The 20,755-nt window shown below is 38.4% G+C and overlaps 2 protein-coding genes across 4 annotated transcripts in view; one reads left to right on the top strand and one right to left on the bottom strand.

Moving 5' to 3' along the window:
• The first annotated feature begins 602 nt into the window (after nt 1-602).
• LOC117294489 (spermatogenesis-associated protein 24-like) lies at nt 603-5,700 on the top strand. Its single transcript, XM_033776919.1, has 7 exons — nt 603-680; nt 1,063-1,210; nt 1,755-1,820; nt 2,366-2,496; nt 2,772-2,842; nt 3,153-3,262; nt 3,579-5,700. Exons 2-7 carry the CDS (start codon nt 1,118-1,120, stop codon nt 3,678-3,680), a joined length of 573 nt encoding a protein of 190 aa, XP_033632810.1. The 5' UTR covers nt 603-680; nt 1,063-1,117; the 3' UTR covers nt 3,681-5,700.
• A 311-nt stretch (nt 5,701-6,011) lies between these two features.
• Nucleotides 6,012-20,755, bottom strand: part of LOC117294488 (bifunctional UDP-N-acetylglucosamine 2-epimerase/N-acetylmannosamine kinase-like) — a 37,472-nt gene continuing 22,728 nt past the window's right edge. For 2 of the 3 annotated variants that reach the window (XM_033776917.1, XM_033776915.1), the window contains exons 2-13: nt 19,354-19,395; nt 17,245-17,480; nt 16,171-16,775; nt 15,488-15,700; nt 14,935-15,022; nt 13,496-13,706; nt 11,702-11,831; nt 10,053-10,121; nt 9,306-9,458; nt 8,215-8,397; nt 7,667-7,783; nt 6,012-7,425 (exon numbers count right to left, since the gene is read on the bottom strand). In XM_033776917.1, coding sequence (XP_033632808.1) covers nt 7,190-7,425; nt 7,667-7,783; nt 8,215-8,397; nt 9,306-9,458; nt 10,053-10,121; nt 11,702-11,831; nt 13,496-13,706; nt 14,935-15,022; nt 15,488-15,700; nt 16,171-16,775; nt 17,245-17,453 — 2,214 coding nt within the window. In that variant the 5' untranslated portion in view covers nt 17,454-17,480; nt 19,354-19,395 and the 3' untranslated portion in view covers nt 6,012-7,189. The remainder of the gene's footprint in view (nt 7,426-7,666; nt 7,784-8,214; nt 8,398-9,305; nt 9,459-10,052; nt 10,122-11,701; nt 11,832-13,495; nt 13,707-14,934; nt 15,023-15,487; nt 15,701-16,170; nt 16,776-17,244; nt 17,481-19,353; nt 19,396-20,755) is intronic. The other variant, XM_033776916.1, reaches the window with a different exon arrangement.

The following is a 20,755-nucleotide window of genomic DNA, read 5'->3' as shown; positions in this document are numbered from 1 at the left end:
AAGTAAAACGTAAATGTCCGATACTTAAGAATGCTAATATTTAAATTACCACCCTCGACGGCTAGACTCATTTCATTTGATAGCATTGTTGGAAAGTTGTTTACAAAAATATAAAAACAACTTTGCAAGAAATCTCGGCCAGGGGGCTAAGGGATAACCATTGCTCAAAAAGTTCTAGCGACAATGATGTCGTTGTTCAAAGCAGGACAAAAACAGCATTATTGGGATGGCATCCGGGTTGCATTGGTGGGGAAAGTCGGTTATTGATGATGAGTAACAAACAAAACCATATTAATTTTTAATTTTTTTTATACAAAAGACCGATCCAGTTCCTCTTTGTTTTCATAACAAAAACTAATAATAATGGTAAATTTGACATAATTTCAGGTTGAACCAAGACAAATATTGACTGGACTTGAATGCTACTCCAAAGAATGCTTTTCAATGTGCAAAACTGAAAAATAAAAGCGGCAGAAAATAATATATCATTTTCAGAAAAAAAATAATGAAACTTTTTCACATGGCGCCCTCTCTGATATTATGGTGGTTGTGGAATAAGTTGTCCGTCACATGGTGGCGCTAATTCAAAATGTAAACAAGTTTCCAAGTCGCTCACAGTTGCAGGAATTGCCGGGAAATTTCATTTGGGATTTGCGATGTTCACGGTTCAATTGGTCAAGGTCAGGTTTGTTTTTCGTTCATTGCTGTTGTTTTTATTTTGTAAACAATTAGTTGAAACTTTTTTTTCAAGTATTGTGATGTGATTGAATGAATCAGAATAGACAGAACATGTATTGTAAATCATAAATGTATTGTAAAGTGTGGTTGCGAATGCGGGTGAGTGCTGCCAGCGACACACTGCTGCCAGTCAGTTGAGTTAACAGTTATTCTAGCCCTCACGTAGGACGGAGGAGTCACCCCATTCCCACCCTACATAATTTATGTATTGATGTAAGTTGTTTTCTTTCATTTTCATTTGGGGAAAACAAAATGAACTGACCATCTGACTATCATTGACAATAACATTCTGAATTATAATTCTTAATTTTACTCTCTCTGCAGGTCATTTTATAGTTTAGCCGTCAGTTCATATTCCAGCATCCGACAGACCATTACCATGGCTGGTGTTACGGCTGACATCCTTGTGCACAAACAATTACAAGACCTTTTTCTCACCCAAAGACGCACATTGGAATCATGGAAAAGACAAGTAAGATAGTTTCTCCTTTCATTTTCAGCGTAATAAAAGTTACCCTTGACTTTAGCCCACCTTGTTGAGCTGTTAATGGCTCCGCTTTTAACATCGGTCTCATCACTGTCACCATTACAGTGATGAGACCGATGTTAAAAGCGGAGCCATTAACAGCTCAACAAGGTGGGCTACCCTTGACTTTAGTTTGTGCTGTCATGGCTACCTGTATAAGTATAAGGCTGTATTTCTAGACTTTGTTAGGTGTACCGTAGTTGCGATAGCGTACCCTCCTCCCAACGGACGGGAGGAGGGTTACGTTATCGCAACTAGGTGTACCGAATATTTTATCATCTATTAGTTACCCCTTTTCATGGATGTAATAACTTCTAGCTGCCTCAGGATGCAAATAAGGTCCACATATTTGCCAATGATTGTGTCCAGGTCTAGGTCCACCAACTCTTGATATTTTGTCACATCTTGCAGTTATTGAATAATAGTTCCAGCAGCACCTGTTTTCTTTGAAGAAACATTATTACTAACTTGATTGTCTACCTCTCTCCAGATGCAGTCAGATCAAACTGAGACAGTGACTAAAGAAGAGCATGAACAAATCATTGCGGAACTAAAGGTAAATTGTTTTTCCTCTGTCCAAGATAAAATACACAAATAAAAACTGTGTATAAATTGCTTGTTGGTTTTGTGGAACGTATACGTAAGCTGTGAGTGAATCTAAATGTGGAACTCTATAGTTGATCTAGATTAATGGCTCTTCTTACCAACGCATTCTACACTTTGCTCATGGGGCAAGCGCCAAATTTCTGCTCTAGCTGTATAGCGAAGAATGCCTTGTCATGTGGAGTGTAATGTCCTAGAGTAGTTACATGGTCTACAGCCTCATTTGGGGAAGTTTGTTGATCAGACAATTTCAGAGAGAGCTCTATGTGTGCAGAGCGCTCTCTATCAATAAATATTGAAAGAGCTGAATTGCTACACAGTAGCCAGTGCACATTTAGCCAATCAGGATGCAGAAAATGCACTAAGATTAAAATTGTCTTGAACCAAGGCTAGTAATGCCTGCATACGTATATCTGTTAACTAATCAGAAATTGCACTATATCTTGATTTATAGAAATAACTGCTGATAAATAAAATTAAAAAAAATTGAATTGACAGGAAGAAAGGCAGCAGCACTCGGAGACCAAAGCCAGACTTGTCAGTGAGAGTAGTAAGCTACAGTTTGCCCTGGGAGAGATCGAGGTCCTCACCAAACAACTGGAGAGGGAGAGATTGAACTTTGAAGCCTCGTAAGTGTAGATGTTAACACAATCTAGAGAACCCAATTTCTTGTTTCCTGATGTTGCCCTTGATTGTGGCAGAAGTCCAATGTGCACTCAGTCTGAAGCTTTCTTGCACCATTCTCATTAGGCAGCAGATGGTGTTCCCCTCCCCAGCCCCCTAGCTGTAGCACACACATCTCCTCTTCTGAAATACCCCCCCCCCCCTCCCAGGTTCAAGTCCTGCTCTAGCCATTTTTTTCTTTGTTTAACTCAAATTTCTTTTAAATGAACTTTGTTTGTAGATTTCACCAGCTCAAAGAATCAACGCAGAAACAAAGCAGTCAGAGCAGTCAGCTCAAGATGAGATATTCAGGTAACGGAGAGTTGGAGAAGATCCAGCTTGTTTGGGTTTGGGTTTGGGTTTGGGTTTTCACCAGAACTCAAAATTGGGTTTATGTGCTCAACAATACATGAGTATAAGAACTTTTAAATAATGCCTAATTTTATACCTATAAGATAAGTATTTTTCAAGACAAAGACGAATTGGAGACATTGCCTCTTATTGACATCAATATTGATACGTCGGTTGTCTTAAAAGCAGAAAGAACACTTGAGAACCACAGAGATAGTGATGTTGTCTTTATACCAGCCGTTATTCTTGTAATCTTGTCTTTCCTTACTAGCCATCGAAACTGAAAAACAGAAGCAGGATGACATACTGAGCCTTAGAGATTCAAAGATAAGTGACTTGAAGCAGAGACTAGCCAAGCAGAAAGACAGCTACAGGCAACAGGTGAGATTTAGGGGATTTCAATGCGCTTCTCGGGCAGAAGCTGTACTTTGGAAACTCCCTACCTCTTTCTTGTATTCCACAATCTTGCACAATAATTTGCAAAGGCAAGTTATATTGTTTTTGATCGGTTCTATACGGATTTCACAAATAATACTTGGAAGTGCTTGGCAAATTAACAATATGAATGGCCGGCTTGAAATTCCTTGTGGTTAATATATGACATGATTGAAGTTGTATAAGGAATAATTAATTTATTTGAGGTTCAACGAGTTGGATTATTATTTCTTTGAATGATTTTTTTGTTCGTTCTATGCAGGTATCTGAATTGAATGTGCAGCTACAACAAGAAGCATATATTGCACGAACCTTCACGACGAGAAAACCCCAACGTAAAAGCTACACTAAACCTGGAAAATGACCCCTGGAACATTGATTGAATCCCTGGTGGTTTAAAATTAAATTATACTGGTGAAAACCGAGACTGCAAAGTATTTTTGTGTGTTAGTATTAGCCTTCTTGAGATATAGCGAACACCACAGGAGTGCAGCCCTGATACTTCATCGAGGCAACATAGGAGATTGCCTCAATGCCCCCTAATTTATGCACAAGTGCTTTGTAATGCTCCAGTAGAAATTTACAATTTCCTCAGAGGGTGCCTTTTACCAAAAAGAAAATGCCTTGGTGCCCTTACCGTTTCGGAAATGATGCATAAAGGCATGGGAGTGAACTATTTGGTTTTGGTGCAGAGCTGGGTGCCAAATCTCTTTGATGAAGGAAACTGTGTCCCTATTGTGTTGAATTTTATTCTCAATTCATCCATGATTGTTTTACAAAATCTCCCTGATTGCAAGATGCAAAAGTTTGCAGCTCTGATGTTGAACATATGACAGATTTAGCCCAAGCCAAACAGTGGTTATTTTGTCCACCATATTACCTCAAAATGGCTTAGCGAGGTTTGTTTCTGAAATGTGTTGAATAACCTACATTTGTAAATTGTATTGTACTATTAAGACTATTTATTCTCTGTATGAATTCACAGTTTTCTATGTAAGTATGTACATAATAATAGTCACTTGTGTTGATAGTAATAGATCTGATATTAAAAGTATTACAGGTACTTAAAATAGGTATCTATAACCAACATTTCGTGTCGGCTCTCGAATTACTTTCCTCAAATTTACAGTCACATAAAGCACAGGCAACTTTTTTTAACAAAACAACACAGAGATAGGACTTTTGTTTCTTCTATTTTAATTAACATCAAACTGAAAATATAGGATTAACACAAACTGAATGTCGAAGGATTACGCCGTTTGAAATAACTTCTGAAATCTACCTCCATCTGTCTAATGCTCCTAGTGATTCATAAATACCCCTCACTGTTCCTATTGCTGGGGAGCATGTAACTTGTGATAAAAACACAGCAAGAAGTGTTCAAACAGAGGTTTGGCGCGCAACCTTTAAGCCAGGTTCATACTTCCTGCGAATGCGATACAAATGTTGGCGTCACAAATTTGCAACGAATTTAATTTGCAGTGGTTGAGCTGTGCTTGACTTGTGAATATTTGCAGCGAAAATATAGTTGTGACGCCAAATTTTGTTTTTGGGTCTCTCATCCTTTCTGGTATTGGAAAAAAATAATTAAGTTCTATTTTTTGTATTAAATGTTGTTATTTCAAATAAACAACAATACCACAGTATCAATCATTAAGTAGCATTACTTAAATTAATATCTTTACAGAATACTCGGAGTTGCCTGACCCTAATATGGCACACTAAATTGGGGTAAATGAAGAGCATGTCGCAGTACACTCTGTTTTAAGCCAACCTGGAGGCAGCCAACTATGGTGGCTCAAGAGAAATATTCTCATAAAAAAAAATAATATGTTTTCAAGAAATTCGGCTTATCAAACTTCTTGGCTTAGCAACAAATGACCAGGGTATCGTCATAACCGCAATCGTAACTATATGGCATTTTGGCTGGTAAACTATTTGCACTAAGCAAAGCAATTTGTTGTGCTTGCACAATTTATGAAATTTGGCCCTTAAAACAATGAAGGCAAATTATGCTTTGACTGAAGTGTGTCCTTCATTAAACCTAAAACAGTCCTAAACTTGAATCTCAATGTTTGGCACTTGGGAATGAATGCAGCAATGACAAATAAAAAGAGCAAGGTTTACATGAATTTTTTTTTAAGATACAGGCAAATTTTACACTCAGTTTTACAGATTCAGGCGGAAATAAAATAAATATAGAGGCCTGTAATTAATCACTGATTAAAATAATTAAATAGTTACACATTCATTGAGAAAGTTAAATAGTTACACATTCGAGTAAATTAAGATGTGTGCATTCTTGGCTTGTATGCAATCATTCACGATGGAAGAAAAGAAAAACCCATCGCTGTCAAGTAAAAAGCCTAAAATTTCAACCTCATCACAGAAAGAAAACACAGCAAAAAAACAAATAAGCAAAACATAATTAATAAGCATATAATTATGGTTTTATCAGCAGTGGTTTTCCTTTCCCCTCAAGATCATTTAGAATTTAATCGCAAACAAATGAAGGGTTTTGGTGGTCGAGAAAAGTACCATGGTATTCAGAACAACACATATATTTTTATGTACATAGTGTCTCCGCAAAGCTTAAGTTTAAAATCCTAACTACAATCTTGGCCAAAATGCTTGGGCCACCCATTTGCAACATAACAATAAAATGTTTATTTTCCATTTCCCCCATGACAATAAACATTCTACCCCCCCCCCCCCCCCCCTCAATGTTGCTGGGAGCGCCAAAGACCGCGCAAGGATAGCCAATACTGAAAGGTGGCATGGGGGCCCAATGAGATGCGGCCGGGATTGTAGCTTGGTTGCAAGTGTGAAATGTTCTGTGTGAGGTATTGAACCCAGTGCACAATCTTGATAGACAGAAACCGTTTACCAGCTATTAGCCATCAGTAATGAACACTGCTTGTGCCTGGTACCTGTTTATAAGGGGTTCAAGTTTTCTGCCGTCTCCCCACCCCTGTCAACAATATTTCAATATAGAACTAGTCGTACAGCTAGCACACATTCATCTCATTTTAATTACATCAATAAAATACATTATATAATACATTGGTAATATAGATAAAATCTTTGGTTGATTACATTCACAATAAACCAACCCGACGACTTACAAGAAAGTGGATGGATGCAAACATGGGTGGATAAAGTTAGTGTTTGTTTAAATTCATGGGATTAGATTTCAAATACTGGTCCTGAATATATGTATTCATATTGAACATGTACAACCGTGGTAAAGCCCGGTTCATTCGTCCTGCGAATGAGAACGCAAAACATTTTTTGCAGGAGTTGAACACATTTCAACTGATGTGAATTATTCGCTGTTAATTGGTGCAGTCAAAATTTGTATCGCATTTTCATTCGCATTCGCGAAGTTTGAACTGGGCTTACCTCATGGATTTAATTATCATAAAATAATTTCATTAATAATACAACAATAGATCCAGAATGACAAGACCTCTTGTTCTTTCTCTACAGAGTTTACCCTAAACTGTTTCCATAAACAATGGTATCCCTAATGGGAGAAGCTCGACCAATCGGGATAAAAGTTATCACAATTGGGGTAATTATTGGGAAAATTGGTATCCCATGGGAGAAGTCGGATCAGTCATGAAAACAGTATGTCCCAATTGGGAACAATGGTATCTCTATGGGGAGCAGAGGCTTCTACTTTTTGTAACAGTAAACCCCATTTGGGATACTGATTGGAAACAGTGGTATCTCTGATTGGAGAAGTGAGATCAATCGGGGTAACGGTATACCCAATTGGGATACTGGTTCAGAACAATGATATCTTCAATAGGAGAGGCGGGATCAATCAGGGTAACAGTGTACCCAAACTGGGATAGCAAGAATGACAAGTTAGTATGTCCTCCGAGTAGCATACTCCAGGACCAGACTAGCTGCTCCTAGAAGGGCTGGTTCCTGGAGGGACGAGGCCCTGACGTCCAGATTGGATGCAGACGGGAGGGTATCTTTCCTGACGACGTTGCGGACTGTCTCGAAATAGACTGGTGCCAAGACACCACATAGTACGACCATTGAGGGGTTCAGGATGTGCACTAGGTTCACCACGAGGGCACCGATGGCTTTAGCTCCTTTAGAGAAAAGGCAATTTGTACAATTTGTTTTAGTAAATGCTAAGTAGACCACATGGTCACACAAAAATGCACAGAAGTGCTATTTGGTTCTGTTTGTGCATGTTTGTAGTGAAAGATCAAAGGCCTATAAAAGTAACAAATGTCAAAGCATTTTACGAGAATTTTTTTAAACAGAATAGTTTTTAAAATAATAAGGAAATCCAGAAAAATCTAGACAAATATCATCCAAGTTTCTTACCCCTATTGAGGATCTCCTGGGCATCATTGTTTCCGTTCTTGGCAGCATCAATAAGATGCTTAGCGGATACTGGCTGATCATTCTCAATCAAGCCATCTCCTTGACCCAGAGCGCCATCTGAATGATAGGAGACATCACAAATGTATTAAACCCTTATTTCTAAAATCTATCCTTCTTTTCACCGGTTGTGTTTTATCCACACATTGATGATACTCAGTACTTTTCCAGAGACCTGTGGATGAAATCCTAAGGAATAAGACGAACCACCTTAGCCAGAGCAGATGTCTTACTTGTAGTCAACCAAGGTTTCCTTGTGGACAGAGGCTGTTCGATGAATCCTATATTTGAACAGCAGGTACCACACCGATTTTAATAGAAAATTTGCATCGCGGATAAAGACACTAGCATTTTGTGTTTTACCAATACATCGATGTATAAGCACTGTACACCTAGTACTTTCCCTGAGTCATGTGAAAAAACAAAAGTCCACAGGCATGTTACTTGGGTAGGATTTTAGCCCATGGCAAAGGCCCATCCTAGCTCCTCACCTGCATGTAGCCTCTGTGCTTCCTTCTGGAGTGCCAAACCAGAGCTGTACGCTTCAACACATCCTGTCCCTCCACACTGGCACACTGGACCCCCTAACGACACCTTGGTGTGACCCAACTCAGCTGCGCAGAAATTTGTCCCGTGAATCAGTTTCCCGCCGAGTACAACACCTCCACCGATTCCTGAGTTGACAAAATACAACATTACTTATCATAAATATGTATAAAGGCCTCAAAATAACCCATGGCACCCACAGCAATAGACCCTTCCCATGAAATATGTAAAGTGCACATAGCGCGTGCGCACTAAAGTTTTGGTTGGCAAAATGAGGGAACATCGAGCTGTTTTGTACACGGCTAATGGGTGCGTGACGCAGACGCGATTGCGCGTCTGCTTAGTGCACAACTCTATGGCGTTTGCCAACCAACAGGGTATGTACGCATGCGTGAATGTGATTAGCAAATTTCATGGGAAGGGTCCATTGCCATGGTGCCCTGTGCTTTTGCTTTGGTGCCCTTTGCAAAGTTCCAATACAAATTTTCCTAATAGAAGAGCCCTTACTACAGGAAAATTGCTGTGCCCCTTCAAGAACGAAATTTAAGGCCTGTCTTCAAATCTTAAAGGTGACAGCTAGTCAAGTTTACCCTGAAGGTCAAACTTTGACCTTTAAACAGAAGAGATAATCATAAGATCTGTTAACATTACTTGGAACTGAGCCATATCATTGTTTACATAAAAACATAAGGCGACACTGTAAAATATTTACAACATTAAAAACAAATTAAGAGGCAAACAAATTAAGAGGCAAGCAAATAACTAGACTAGCCAAATAGTGTCTCTGAGCATATATATATGCTCAGCACTCTATATAATGTGCATCTCTACACCCAGAGGGTATAAATAGGTACCTGTGAGGGTAGAGGTTTATAATGAGTTTGAAAAAGCCTTTGAAGCATTCTTCGGACAACACAATTAAAACAAGCACACGCCGTCCAGGGAAGGGCAAATGTAACAAAACTATCATCAAAAATATATGTGACCTCTAAGATCTAGTTCATGAAAAGGTAAAAATATATGATGAGTTACTCACCAGTTCCAGTTGCTATGGTAACAAAGTCATCGATACCCTTGCCGCAGCCGAAGGCCCGCACCCCTAGAGCAGCGCAGTTGCCATCGTTATCGACCCACACAGGCAGATGCAACAAGCTCGATATTGGTGTCCGAAGATCAATCTCCGACCAACCTACACAACGGAAAAAAGAAGAAGAGGTGATTCATTAAGCTTTAAAAATAATCTCATCTCAAACTAATCAATCTTATCTTAAAACAATAAAATCTTTAAAATCCTCATTTTTACAATTAATCTTACCTCCGTTTCATATTAAGCAAATTAAGATTAATACCGGTCTTAACTTTACTCGCCAATCGCTCTTAGCCCTACACTTGATCAAAATCAAACTTTAGAAGACTCAATTGAAAAATTGGCAGATTGACAGATTTTTATTCTGGGCGCCAAAAGAAGAACAAATTTATTCTAGGAAGAAACTATAAAATGTATTTTTTGAAGAAACTATAAATAAGTAGTAAACTGGCGGCTGCAACTTGTGTTACTCTCTTTTTGTGAGTGTTGGCTCTGAGGAGAGCCGATTTGGTCTCAACTTTTCAAACAGTATACTCTGCTCGTCTTCAGGAAAAAAATTTCTGATGGGTAAAATAACTGTAAATAATTATCAGATCTATTCAGTTGTACCCAGGATGGCTAGATTCAATATATTACACAATAGGGACAGAAATTGAACTGACTTCTGATTGTTTATTCGTTTGTTGGGTTGTTTACCTTCCAGTGCCTTAGTGGAATGTTTGACAACTCCCTGGCTAGGATCCACTCTGCCCCCTGTGCTGATACCTGTCATCAATCACCAAAAGAAATACACAAAATAAGAATTTAAAAAGCGCTTTAAAATATCCAAACAAAAACTCAGGTACATGTAGCTCAACCAGAATCAATCATCACTCAAAAGCAGTGGTACCACTACCTCTGTGCATTGTACACGTACACGGTTTACATTTTTCTAACCAACAAATATATTTTAAAAATATTAATGACAATATAAGCCACATTGTATTTTTATTTTTTTTATTATAACCAAAAGACTCAGGTAGCTGAAATGAAATAAATCATTAGTGAATATGTGGGTGCAGTACTTTACATGTACCATTGCATGGGTGGTTTACATGTACCTGCGCATTTAATTTTTTCTAATTAAAAATATAACAATATATTAATGACGATACATGTATAAAGCCACAACACTTTTTAAACTCATTTTAAAACATCCACTAAAACATTCAGTTAGCAATACAAGTGGAAACATTACTGAATGTGTGTGTGTGTGATGTGCACTTCACTACATGTTCCACTGCTTTGGTATGGTGTACATATCCTGTACAGGTACTGTATATATAGACTTTTTTAATTAACAAATATGCTACAAAAGGTAATTACATTATAAGTAGATGTTAAATTTGCATCGGATAAAGAATATTAATTTTTGGTTTTTACCCATATACACATCGGTGTATATGGGTAAAAACCAAAAATTAATACATTATAAGTCACAAATATTTTCAGAAAAGTTGAAAAAGCAGTTTTAAACCATTTGTACAAATATATATTTATCTAAAAATATCATAAATATTAATGACAATATAAGCCACAAAAATATATGTATATTTTTGTTTTTAAACATCAACCAAATAATTCAGGTAGTATTACAAGTGAAAACATGTGAATGTGCGTATACGCACGTAAACATGTGAATGTGCGTGTACGCACGTAAACATTTTTCTAATCAACGACCACCTGTTGTCTCATGTGGAAATTATTAACTAAGCAATGCAAGATAAATAAAAAAAGAGCTAGACATTACGCATTTAGAAAATTAAATTTACATAAATTGAAAAATAACTAAATAAATTACTAAATTCAATACATATTTTAATGTTTCAGAGAGAAGTACAAAATTAACCTTGAAACATTGTCAGGCTACCCAAGGTACCCAGAGTAATTGCCGTGGTGCCCTGTGCATTTGCTGTGGGTTTCTCTACAAGGTTCCAATACAAACTAAGTTCCCCTTACCAGAGGAAAATTACTGTGCCCCTTCAAGAGGGAAGTTAAAAGGCCTGTTAGGGTGAATAATGAGGATTTTATTGTACCTAAGTTGCATTGTTTTTACAGTATTTTGGTATTCATGTACCTTTGATTTCTATTTTGCCTATTTTTACGTACTGGTATACTTTTTCTTAAACTGTTTCTGTGTATTAATTTTGTTTCTTCTCTCTTTTTTTTTTGCTTTTTCTTTTCTGTGTAACTTTCTTATGGCATATTTAGTGTTACGCGCCAGTGAACAGGCTGGTCCTGGGGAGAACGCAATATGACTTCAATAAACTATTATTATTATAAATAAATATTGGGGTTGTACTCACCCACTCCCAGTACTCTACAGTTGAGAGATATTGCCTTCTGGGATATATTCATCAGCATCTCTAACAGACGCGTCATCCGCTCTTCATTTGATGCAGGGGTGGCACTAGATTCTTGAATAAGTATTGTCCCCTGCAAAGAGAAGAGCCAATGCAGACATTTCTGGGTAAAATGCTAATTACATAGAAATGATTGACAGGGATGGTAGCAGCATTTGGAATTATTTGAGGTCTTAGAAAAACAACATGAAGCTTATAATGATTTAATCACTTTTTAACGCTTCTTTAAGTTAAAACTTTCTAACTTTTTTCAAGCATAACATACGGTCCTTGTGCATAGAGAACAAGGGCTGGCCTACATATACACAATAGAATGTTCAGACCTTATTAATAAACAAAAATCATAACAGGCAAAACAAAATTGGAAAACAGACTAAAGTCAGAATAATATCATGCCTGCTTTTTAAGGATCTGCAAAAAACGTACATTTTATTTGGGATATTTTAAAGAAGACACTGTTTTGTTACTGAAACAATGATTTTGTTAAGTAAAAAAATTCTTTTGATTTTTGTTTTTCAAAACATTGTGAACACCTGGGCGATCAATTTGTAAATATAATCATATATTGATCGATCTTCGAAAAACACAGGAAAAAACACACGCCCCAAAACCAACTGCCTGCTCAACACCATCTGTTTGAAATGTGCCAACGTGGCCAACCATATCACAAAACAAACACAGACTGTGTTGATGTAAACAAAGTATTGATTTTTAAGTCCACAAGAAGTTTTCATCGAAATTGCTGTGGATTATTGATTATAAATGCAAATTTTGTTTCTTTTTCGAAAAAGCTGCTCTTGGTTCTGGACAAGAGTTTTATTTTTGTATTTGTTTAATTAGTTTTGAAATCTAATACCCTCGCTTAGTTACCCACAAACCTTCGATGCACATGCCCCAGTTTAACATTTAGTTTTGTGGACTCTGTCAATAGCTACATTTCATTATTATTATTTTTGTATAAATTCGGACGGAACAAAGAAAACTTAACATTTATTTAACAAGAGCGGCATTTGAACCAAGGACTTCCTGTTAAAAAACAGTGGACACTATTAGTAATTGTCAAAGACTAGTCTTCACAGTTGGTGCATCTCAACATATGCATAGAATAACGAACATGTGAAAATTTGAGCTCAATCGGTCGTTAAATTTGCGAGATAATAATGAAAGAAAAAAAACCCTTGTGTCACGAAGTTGTGTGCTTTCTGATGCTTGATTTCGAGACCTCAAATTCTAAACTCGAGGTCTCAAAATCAAATTCGTGGAAAATTACTTCTTTCTCGAAAACTACGCCACTTCAGAGGGAGCTGTTTCTCACAATGTTTTATACCATCAACCTCTCCCCATTACTCGTAATCAAGTAAGGTTTTATGATGATAATTATTTTGAGTAATTACCAATAGTGTCCACTGCCTTTAAATGCTCTACCAACTGAGATATCTAGCCCAATGTTGACTGTCCCTACTTTGGCATTATGCTTATTCGGGGTGCCAGTCAGAGGCCAACAAGGTCTAACCCAAGGCTATTCTAATAGTGTTCAAGGCACTGGAAATGGCCAATGGTGGGTATTGGCCTTGGTGCCCTCTCGAAAAATTCTCACAAACTTTAAGATTTTCCTCTTTCTGAAAGTCGCCTTGCTCCTTCAAGGCCTGTGCTCGTTCAGCAAACTTTTACTTGTACAAACGTTTTCGGGCAACAATAGCTTTAAACTTGTCAAAGGAATCAGTATGTCAAACTTACATGATTGTCAACAAGGGCCACCCTGAGATGCGTGCCCCCAAGGTCAACAGCGAGGGCGCTCTGCGTCTCCAATATGTGGTCTATATCCCGACTATGACTCGCAGGCATGGGTGGGAATACAAATGACTTCTGGGTCTCGCAGGTGATGTCAATGGACTTGAGGAACTTCATGATCCTTGGAATTGCATGGCCGTCTCCATAAATGTACGACCTAAAGATGGGTCAAAATAACAGTGTGTTAGTCTGGTTTGCTGTTTTTACAAGAACAAACATCAGTTTTGAAAAATGAAAGCAGATTTATTGGTTTACACATCGCAGGCTCAGTGTTATTAAAGGTGGTTATTTGCAAGTTCATATCCACTATTATCAAAAGGTCAATATATGAAATATGCATATCAAAATACATCAACACCCACAAATAAAATTTTACTTTTAGAAAACGACTATTCTTTTTGACAAAAAATTTCTTGGAAAACCACTTTCGATCATCAAGCTTGATCATAATTTACAATTTAAGCAAAACAATTTTTATGAGAACCATACATACTGCATCAATGACCTTATAGTCCTGAGGCAACAATATTACTCTTTAAAAATCAACAGCCTACTTCCACTTTCATTTAGGTTTGAAAAATTGTCTACATTTGTGTGGATGGAGGTGAACAATAGAGAAGATTTGATTGAAAGTAGATGCAATCCTAAGTTGGTGATAAACAAAGGAACAAATTACAAGAAAGAAATTTGAATCAACAACCTCCAAATTAACATGCCAGCACTCAACCAACTGAACTAATCTAGTCCTATGTTGGCGGTCTCCTTATTTTCTAAATGTCTTTGTTCGAGGGTGCCAGTCAGAAGCCATGCAACTGCTAACTGCCATGTAGCCAGGGATCCCACCAAAGTCTACAATACAACCTGGCAAGCGGCAGCCAAAGAAGTGTCGTGGCCGAGCAGTTAAGAGCACCGAATTCAAATTCTGGTGTTTCTGATCAGCAGAGTGTGGGTTCGAATCCCCAGCCGTGACACGTGTGTCCTTCAGCAAGACACTTGCCCATTGCTTCATCCTTCAAATTGGATGTAAAACCATTGGTCCCATGGGATGATGTGTTGTGTAACGCATGTAAAAGAACCCAGTTCACTTTACGAAAATAGAAGAGGTTTGCCCCGGTGTTCCTGGCTGTGGCTGCTGTATGCGCTGTAGCACCTTGTAAACCCTTATCAGGTGCTAAATGATTGGGTCTAAAAAATTGGTCACTGCAATTACCTATCTTTCTGAAAGTTGTATCATGTGCGGTATATATTTTCGATATTATACCAAATATCAAGTAAATGTTACATATTTTTGGGTCGAACAGAAAACAAAAGTGACTAGAGCGGCACTTGAACCAATGAACTCTGACTTATTGCGCCGCACCCTACATGTATGTAAATGAACTTACGGTGGGTACTGTTTCTGGTACTGAATATCAAGGGCATGGATTATCTTCTGAGTGGTGTCTGCCTCTCTACAATGCAGTACATTCTCACCTGCAATCACAAAACCATTATTGTAATTAACATTCTAGCTGCTACAAAAGTGTTAATGGCCTGATGTTTCGGCCATAGCAGAGTCTCCAAAAAACTTTTCTCCACTTTGACTTTTTGTTTTCTTGAGTCGCACCTTTTTAATGGGCACGAATTAAACATACCCAATTTAAGACAAAAGACTGAACATTTTCCCTAAAACCCACACAACTAACAAGGTTTTGTGAAATCATACGATGATTGGCAGCATTTTGCACCACAGCACCTTGTAAACCATAACATGGTGCTACAGTATGTAAAAGGATTAGGTCTCATAATTCAAACATAGTCCCACACAACTTGCAGGGAAATAATGTACGATAAAGTGCCTTGAGCGTCACTGAGTGCAAATACGAGTGGTGTATATAAGTAGCCATCATTAATATTATATTATATCGCTATTGCTTTTTAAGCCCGGCCACCACTCACCAGTTTCTCTGCCTGTCTGCCTCGACCCGAGATTAATAACTGGAGTGCCGAACGCTCCGGCCTCCCTTATCCCAGCACTGCTGTTACCGATCATGCAGCCAGCATTAGCCACAAGAACGATGAACTCCTCAAATGGTATATGCTTGGCGGTCTTGAAGTCCGGATGATGTTCAACACCTTTTAGTCGCATCACTCGTGTCATTTCTTTACTTCCTGCATAGAGTTGAGTAAGGGGAATAGAAGTAGATAATGTAATGGGCTCATTGCATATGGCATTTCTTTACTTCCTGCATGTGATTGAGTGAGTTGAGGAGTACATGTGGACAGTCTTGAGTGGTTGACAGCTTGCATAATGGCATACCTGAAATTACACAAGGCCTTGCTCTCTGTTGCCCTAGTCTTGGCCTTGATGCCTCTGTAAAGTTTCCCATAGACTTTCAGATTTTGCAATGAAAGTGTCCTATGCAAAGTGAAAATTACCTTGCCCTCTCAAAGACAACATTCCAGCCTGTGATGGGATTGTGTATTTGGTGATAAAAGCAAGGAATTTGCCAGACAGTCAATTAACTAGTCACTAACTTGACCCGCATGCATCGCATTCCACTGCCAATACATGCACCAAGTTTGTGTTATGTAGTCTTCATGTATGTATGTTTTAAAATGAAAACCTTTCTTTCACTTACCAGCATCAATATTTGGAAAGAGAATGATGACTTTCTTGCCGAAATCCAGCAGGGCATCAATCATCAGCCCGAACATCTTCAAGGAATGTTTGATGTTGGTAGTGACTGGATGCTGCAAGGCCACAATGTACTCGTGCGGCTGTCCGTCCAACGGCACCCACTTCTGAATCACAGCTGAGCTATTGGTGGAGTCGGTGTTCAAGAGTTTATCATACGACGTGCAACCGGCGAGCAAGATGGCCGTGTTGTCTTCACACATTGCCAGCAGCCGGCTGTGCGCCCGCTCGGTGCAGCAGACATGGTAGTGAGCCAGCTTGGTGATTGAATGGCGGATCATGTCGTCGATTGTTCCGCTGATTTCTCCACCTTCCACGTGCACTATACGAATGTTCATGAGGGCGGCAGAGGCAGCGAGGGACAAGGCATCAAAGCGGTCACCGTGTATGATTAAGACGTCTGGTTTGAGACGAAGTAGGACATCGGGGAGTTTAACCATGGCTAGGCCGACAGACTCTACCATAGCTGCCTCATCCTCACCTCTAACGATAGTATGAAGACGACTGTCAATGTATATGCCATCCTGCTCGATGTAACGATAGGTTGACCTACAAGTTAAAAAACAAACAAAAACTCTTATTACTCATTCAATGGAATCGCTTGTCAATGTTAATGGTACTTTTAAAGACATATGGTACAGACCCAAAGAGAATAGTAAACTTTGCAAAAGGGAGGTTTAAGTAATGTCACAGGTTTAAAAGGTTCCAAGAAGCTAGAACACTACTAGACTTGCACACTCCATAGTATATCATCCCCAAAGCCCAACCCTCAACCTTTTATTCCCCACAGGCTTTGGAACTCCTAATCTGAGAATGTGAAACTCTCAAAATCGCTTGGCACATTCAAGAACAGTTTAAAATCCGCATAGAGAACCATTTTGTTGCGCTTTGTTTTCTGCTTGTGATGATACTTTCTTTTTTGTTTTTGGTTGTTTTTGCAAAGCGTCGCGGCATCAGTGCCACTTTCGACAGACATCGGGGCTTTAAATCATTCCATCATTTTTATTATTTTCCTTACCCATAATCATCAATAAGATGACATCCAAGGACTATGACTGATAACTCCAGTTCCTCATCCTTCTTGACGGCTTGCATTATGGGCGCAAGCTTGGAGTAGTCGGCACGGTTACACGTCGCCACGCAGATACGCATCTTATAAGCTTCAGATGTAGCATTGTTACTCTCTACACTGACGCAGTTTGCACGCTTTGCTGCTGTTGGTTCCATACTGTTGTCTTGCGGGTTCAGCACATGCTACAATAGAGAGGAATTAAAAAAAGTTAAAGCATGATTGGTTTGAAATTTATTGGTAAATGTGATATGTCAGGCCTGATACTTCCAAGAGGCAACGAAGGGGGATTTCCTCCATGCCCCCCTGGTCAATGCCTTTGTGCCCTTGAAATTCTCTGCAGTAGAAATTTACAATTTTTCTCATAGGGTGCCCTTTATCAAGGAGAAAATGCCTTGGTGCCCTTGCCCTTTCAAAAACAAAGCTCACTGCCTGTTGAGAGGTTGCAATGACATTCACTTGCTCCAAACAACCAACTACTGTCTTTAGTCTGGGTGGGGAGAGGTTGGGTTGGGATTGAGTATTCACTTGTGTCCAATCAATTCAATGGACCAGACATTATTCAAAACTTAACTCGCAAAAATCTCATTGAAAGAAATTTAAGCAGTGTGTAGAAATGTTTATTGTAGGTGCAAAATAGCTAGCACTCATGAAATCTGCTTATAAATGCAATGAATTTATTACATGTAAATTAACGATTCATTTGAACACTCCAGTGTTACATCCTGGTCAGAGCACCTACAAGCTTGAAATTCACACAGGACCACAAACCAGAGGCCAGTGACTTTAGTGCCAGGCCATTCTTTTGGTTTTGTTAGTGCCCCTTTTAAAAGTTAAAAAGCAATTTCTTTTGTCAAGATGCCTTCCTTTAAGTGATAAGATGCATATATAGGTGGTTATAGGAGACTTTCTGGGACGATAGGTGGCAGCAGACTTACTAGATAAATCCATTGTTATCAGAATTATGCGCATGTTCAGAACTACATAAACAATGGAAATATACCCGGTTAGTCTGCTGCCACCTAGCATTGGAAAGTCTCCCATTGTTTACTAGGAAGTTTCAGTCATCATGCAAAGTAAACAAATAAATAATTGCAAATAAAAACCTACTGATAAACCCTTCAACCCTTTATTAGTTAACCATTTAACATTAATCCGATCACTACAAAAAAAACTTTAAAAAAGGGTTAAAGATGCTACGTGTGTACATTTGTAGGTCCGATTTTCAGTCGCTTTCACCTGAAAACTAAGATCAGAAAGTAGTTAATATTTATAGATGCAAGAAAGTTTAGCATTCAGCTTGGTTATTGTGTGAACCAAATATGCCAGTGATAATTAATTCATGATAATTGGTGCACACCAAACATTTGCATATATTATACGTACACCTTACACCTTTTGTTTGTTAGTGGTTAGTGTTAAAAGTTGTAATCTAAAGCAGGCCTATGGTTAATCCAAGTAAACGGTTAATAAGTACAGCATGTACATCACATAATGTGAGATCATCATCCCCAACCTCACTACACTACACCAGAGCTGCCAACATTTGCATCTTACAGTCAGGGAGATTATTAGAATTACATTTAAACGACTTGGAATTACACCAAGCAAAAGAGGCTATGAATTTCATCTATGAGAGGGCAAGGCCATTTCCATTTTGCAGAAGGGCACTTCCATTGGCAAATCTTAAAGTCTAAAGGAAACTTTTGAAGGGGCAATGGAGGCCACGGCCCCCTGGCCTTTGTGTAATTTCAGGCCTGTATGTACTTCACAGATGCAACAAAGGCGACTGCATCTTTGCCCCCATCCCCCCCATTGCCTTGATGCCCTTGAACACTGGATTATTTTATAGGTTTCCCATAAAATTTGCAATGGAAATGACCTTTGCCAAAATGAAAATGCCCTCTGAAAGATGTAAATATGTTCAACAGAACATGGACAGTTTGGTTAATTACTTTCAGTGAACTTTCTGCAGAGTTGGCAGCTCTGCTACAGGTGGGGGTCCAATGCAGCATGCAATTATGTGCTCAGTTAGTTGTACAGGAACCCGTACATTACCTTCAGATTCCTTTGTAGCAGATTGGAATGGATGTTATCAAACTGCAAAGAATTGGCAACAAATAGTTTTGATGGACAGTAGAAATGAGCTGGCATGACAAAATGTATGCTGATGAGCTGCATGGTTTCAATCGTAATGCGGACAGGAACCGAGTGATCAGCCTACTTTTTATTTGAAGAATAGGCCCCTAAATGGTTTCATGGGGAAATTCCCAGTTTCCATTGGCACTGATCGTACATGTACAGTACAATGATCTCCCAATGTGAACATAGCGAAAGCTCTAATAACAGAACACTGTCTCTCACTCAGATGGTATAAATAGGCCCTACTTACAGATAACAATTTTAAAAATTGCACTGCTTTGCACCAAAGCACACACGTTATACTAGTCTTTGTTCAAGACCTTCCTGTTATAGCTGTAGATAGGTTGCAATTTGACGTAAATCAGCCATTATTTACTGGCAAATTGGAACACAGTCGTTTTGCGTAAGGGCATGCAGTACGCGCGCATTTCACAAAACTTTTTGCCTGATTGGTTTATAGTAAAGCGCGTGGCTACATAATTTGAGCACTTGACGCGCCTCCAAGCCAAAATGCACTTAGCCCGTAACGATGGCGTCTACTGGAATCTATCTATCGTGGATGAGCACGGTTTGTGTGGAAATAATGCCCTCTGATTGCAGGGGTTGTTTCAGGAAGGTCTTGAACAAAGACTAACATACAATGTATTAATTACCTACTTCTAATCTATACAGCTATATGTCATTATGTATGTTCCTACACGTACAGTAGCTTACATTCATTATTGACTTTACATTCAAACAAAGGGGCATATTTTTTTTTTTTTTTTTTTTCTTTAAATGTCTAAAAAGGAAGAAATATGGCATTATAAACAAGTAGGTTGCACAGTTTTTTAGTAGCCCACAGGGCAAGTTAAGATGTGTTACCAAAATGAACATTTCAAATCCAGACTACATGTACACCAAGTTAGACCAAAGCTTACGTGGCCTCCGGAAACTGGAATGTTTCACTAATAAGGTCAACAAAACATACATAATTTTGTATATGTTTTTAATAATTCGCCAACCTGTGGACAAGCAACAGCTGTTGTAGTTTTTTGTAAACGTCATGGATCAATAATTTCCAAAGAACAATCACACAATGATATTAATATTTATCTTGCCATACACAGTATTGTCAACGTTTCTTTTCATAATATTAATTTTCCTATTTATATACCAGCCTTACTTTTAAAAAACATAATCATTTGTAAGGTAGAGAAAAATACCATGTAAATGCTCTGGGAAGAAAATATGATTTAAAACTGTAATAATTTTGTTGATTTGTGTTAATTTGAGAAAGATAATTTGTGGTAGCCTGCAATTAAACACACTGATAATT

Source organism: Asterias rubens, chromosome 9 (genome assembly GCF_902459465.1).
Source record: "Asterias rubens chromosome 9, eAstRub1.3, whole genome shotgun sequence".
In the NCBI taxonomy this organism is placed as follows: domain Eukaryota; kingdom Metazoa; phylum Echinodermata; class Asteroidea; order Forcipulatida; family Asteriidae; genus Asterias; species Asterias rubens.
This window is presented reverse-complemented; position numbering and strand designations above follow the sequence as displayed.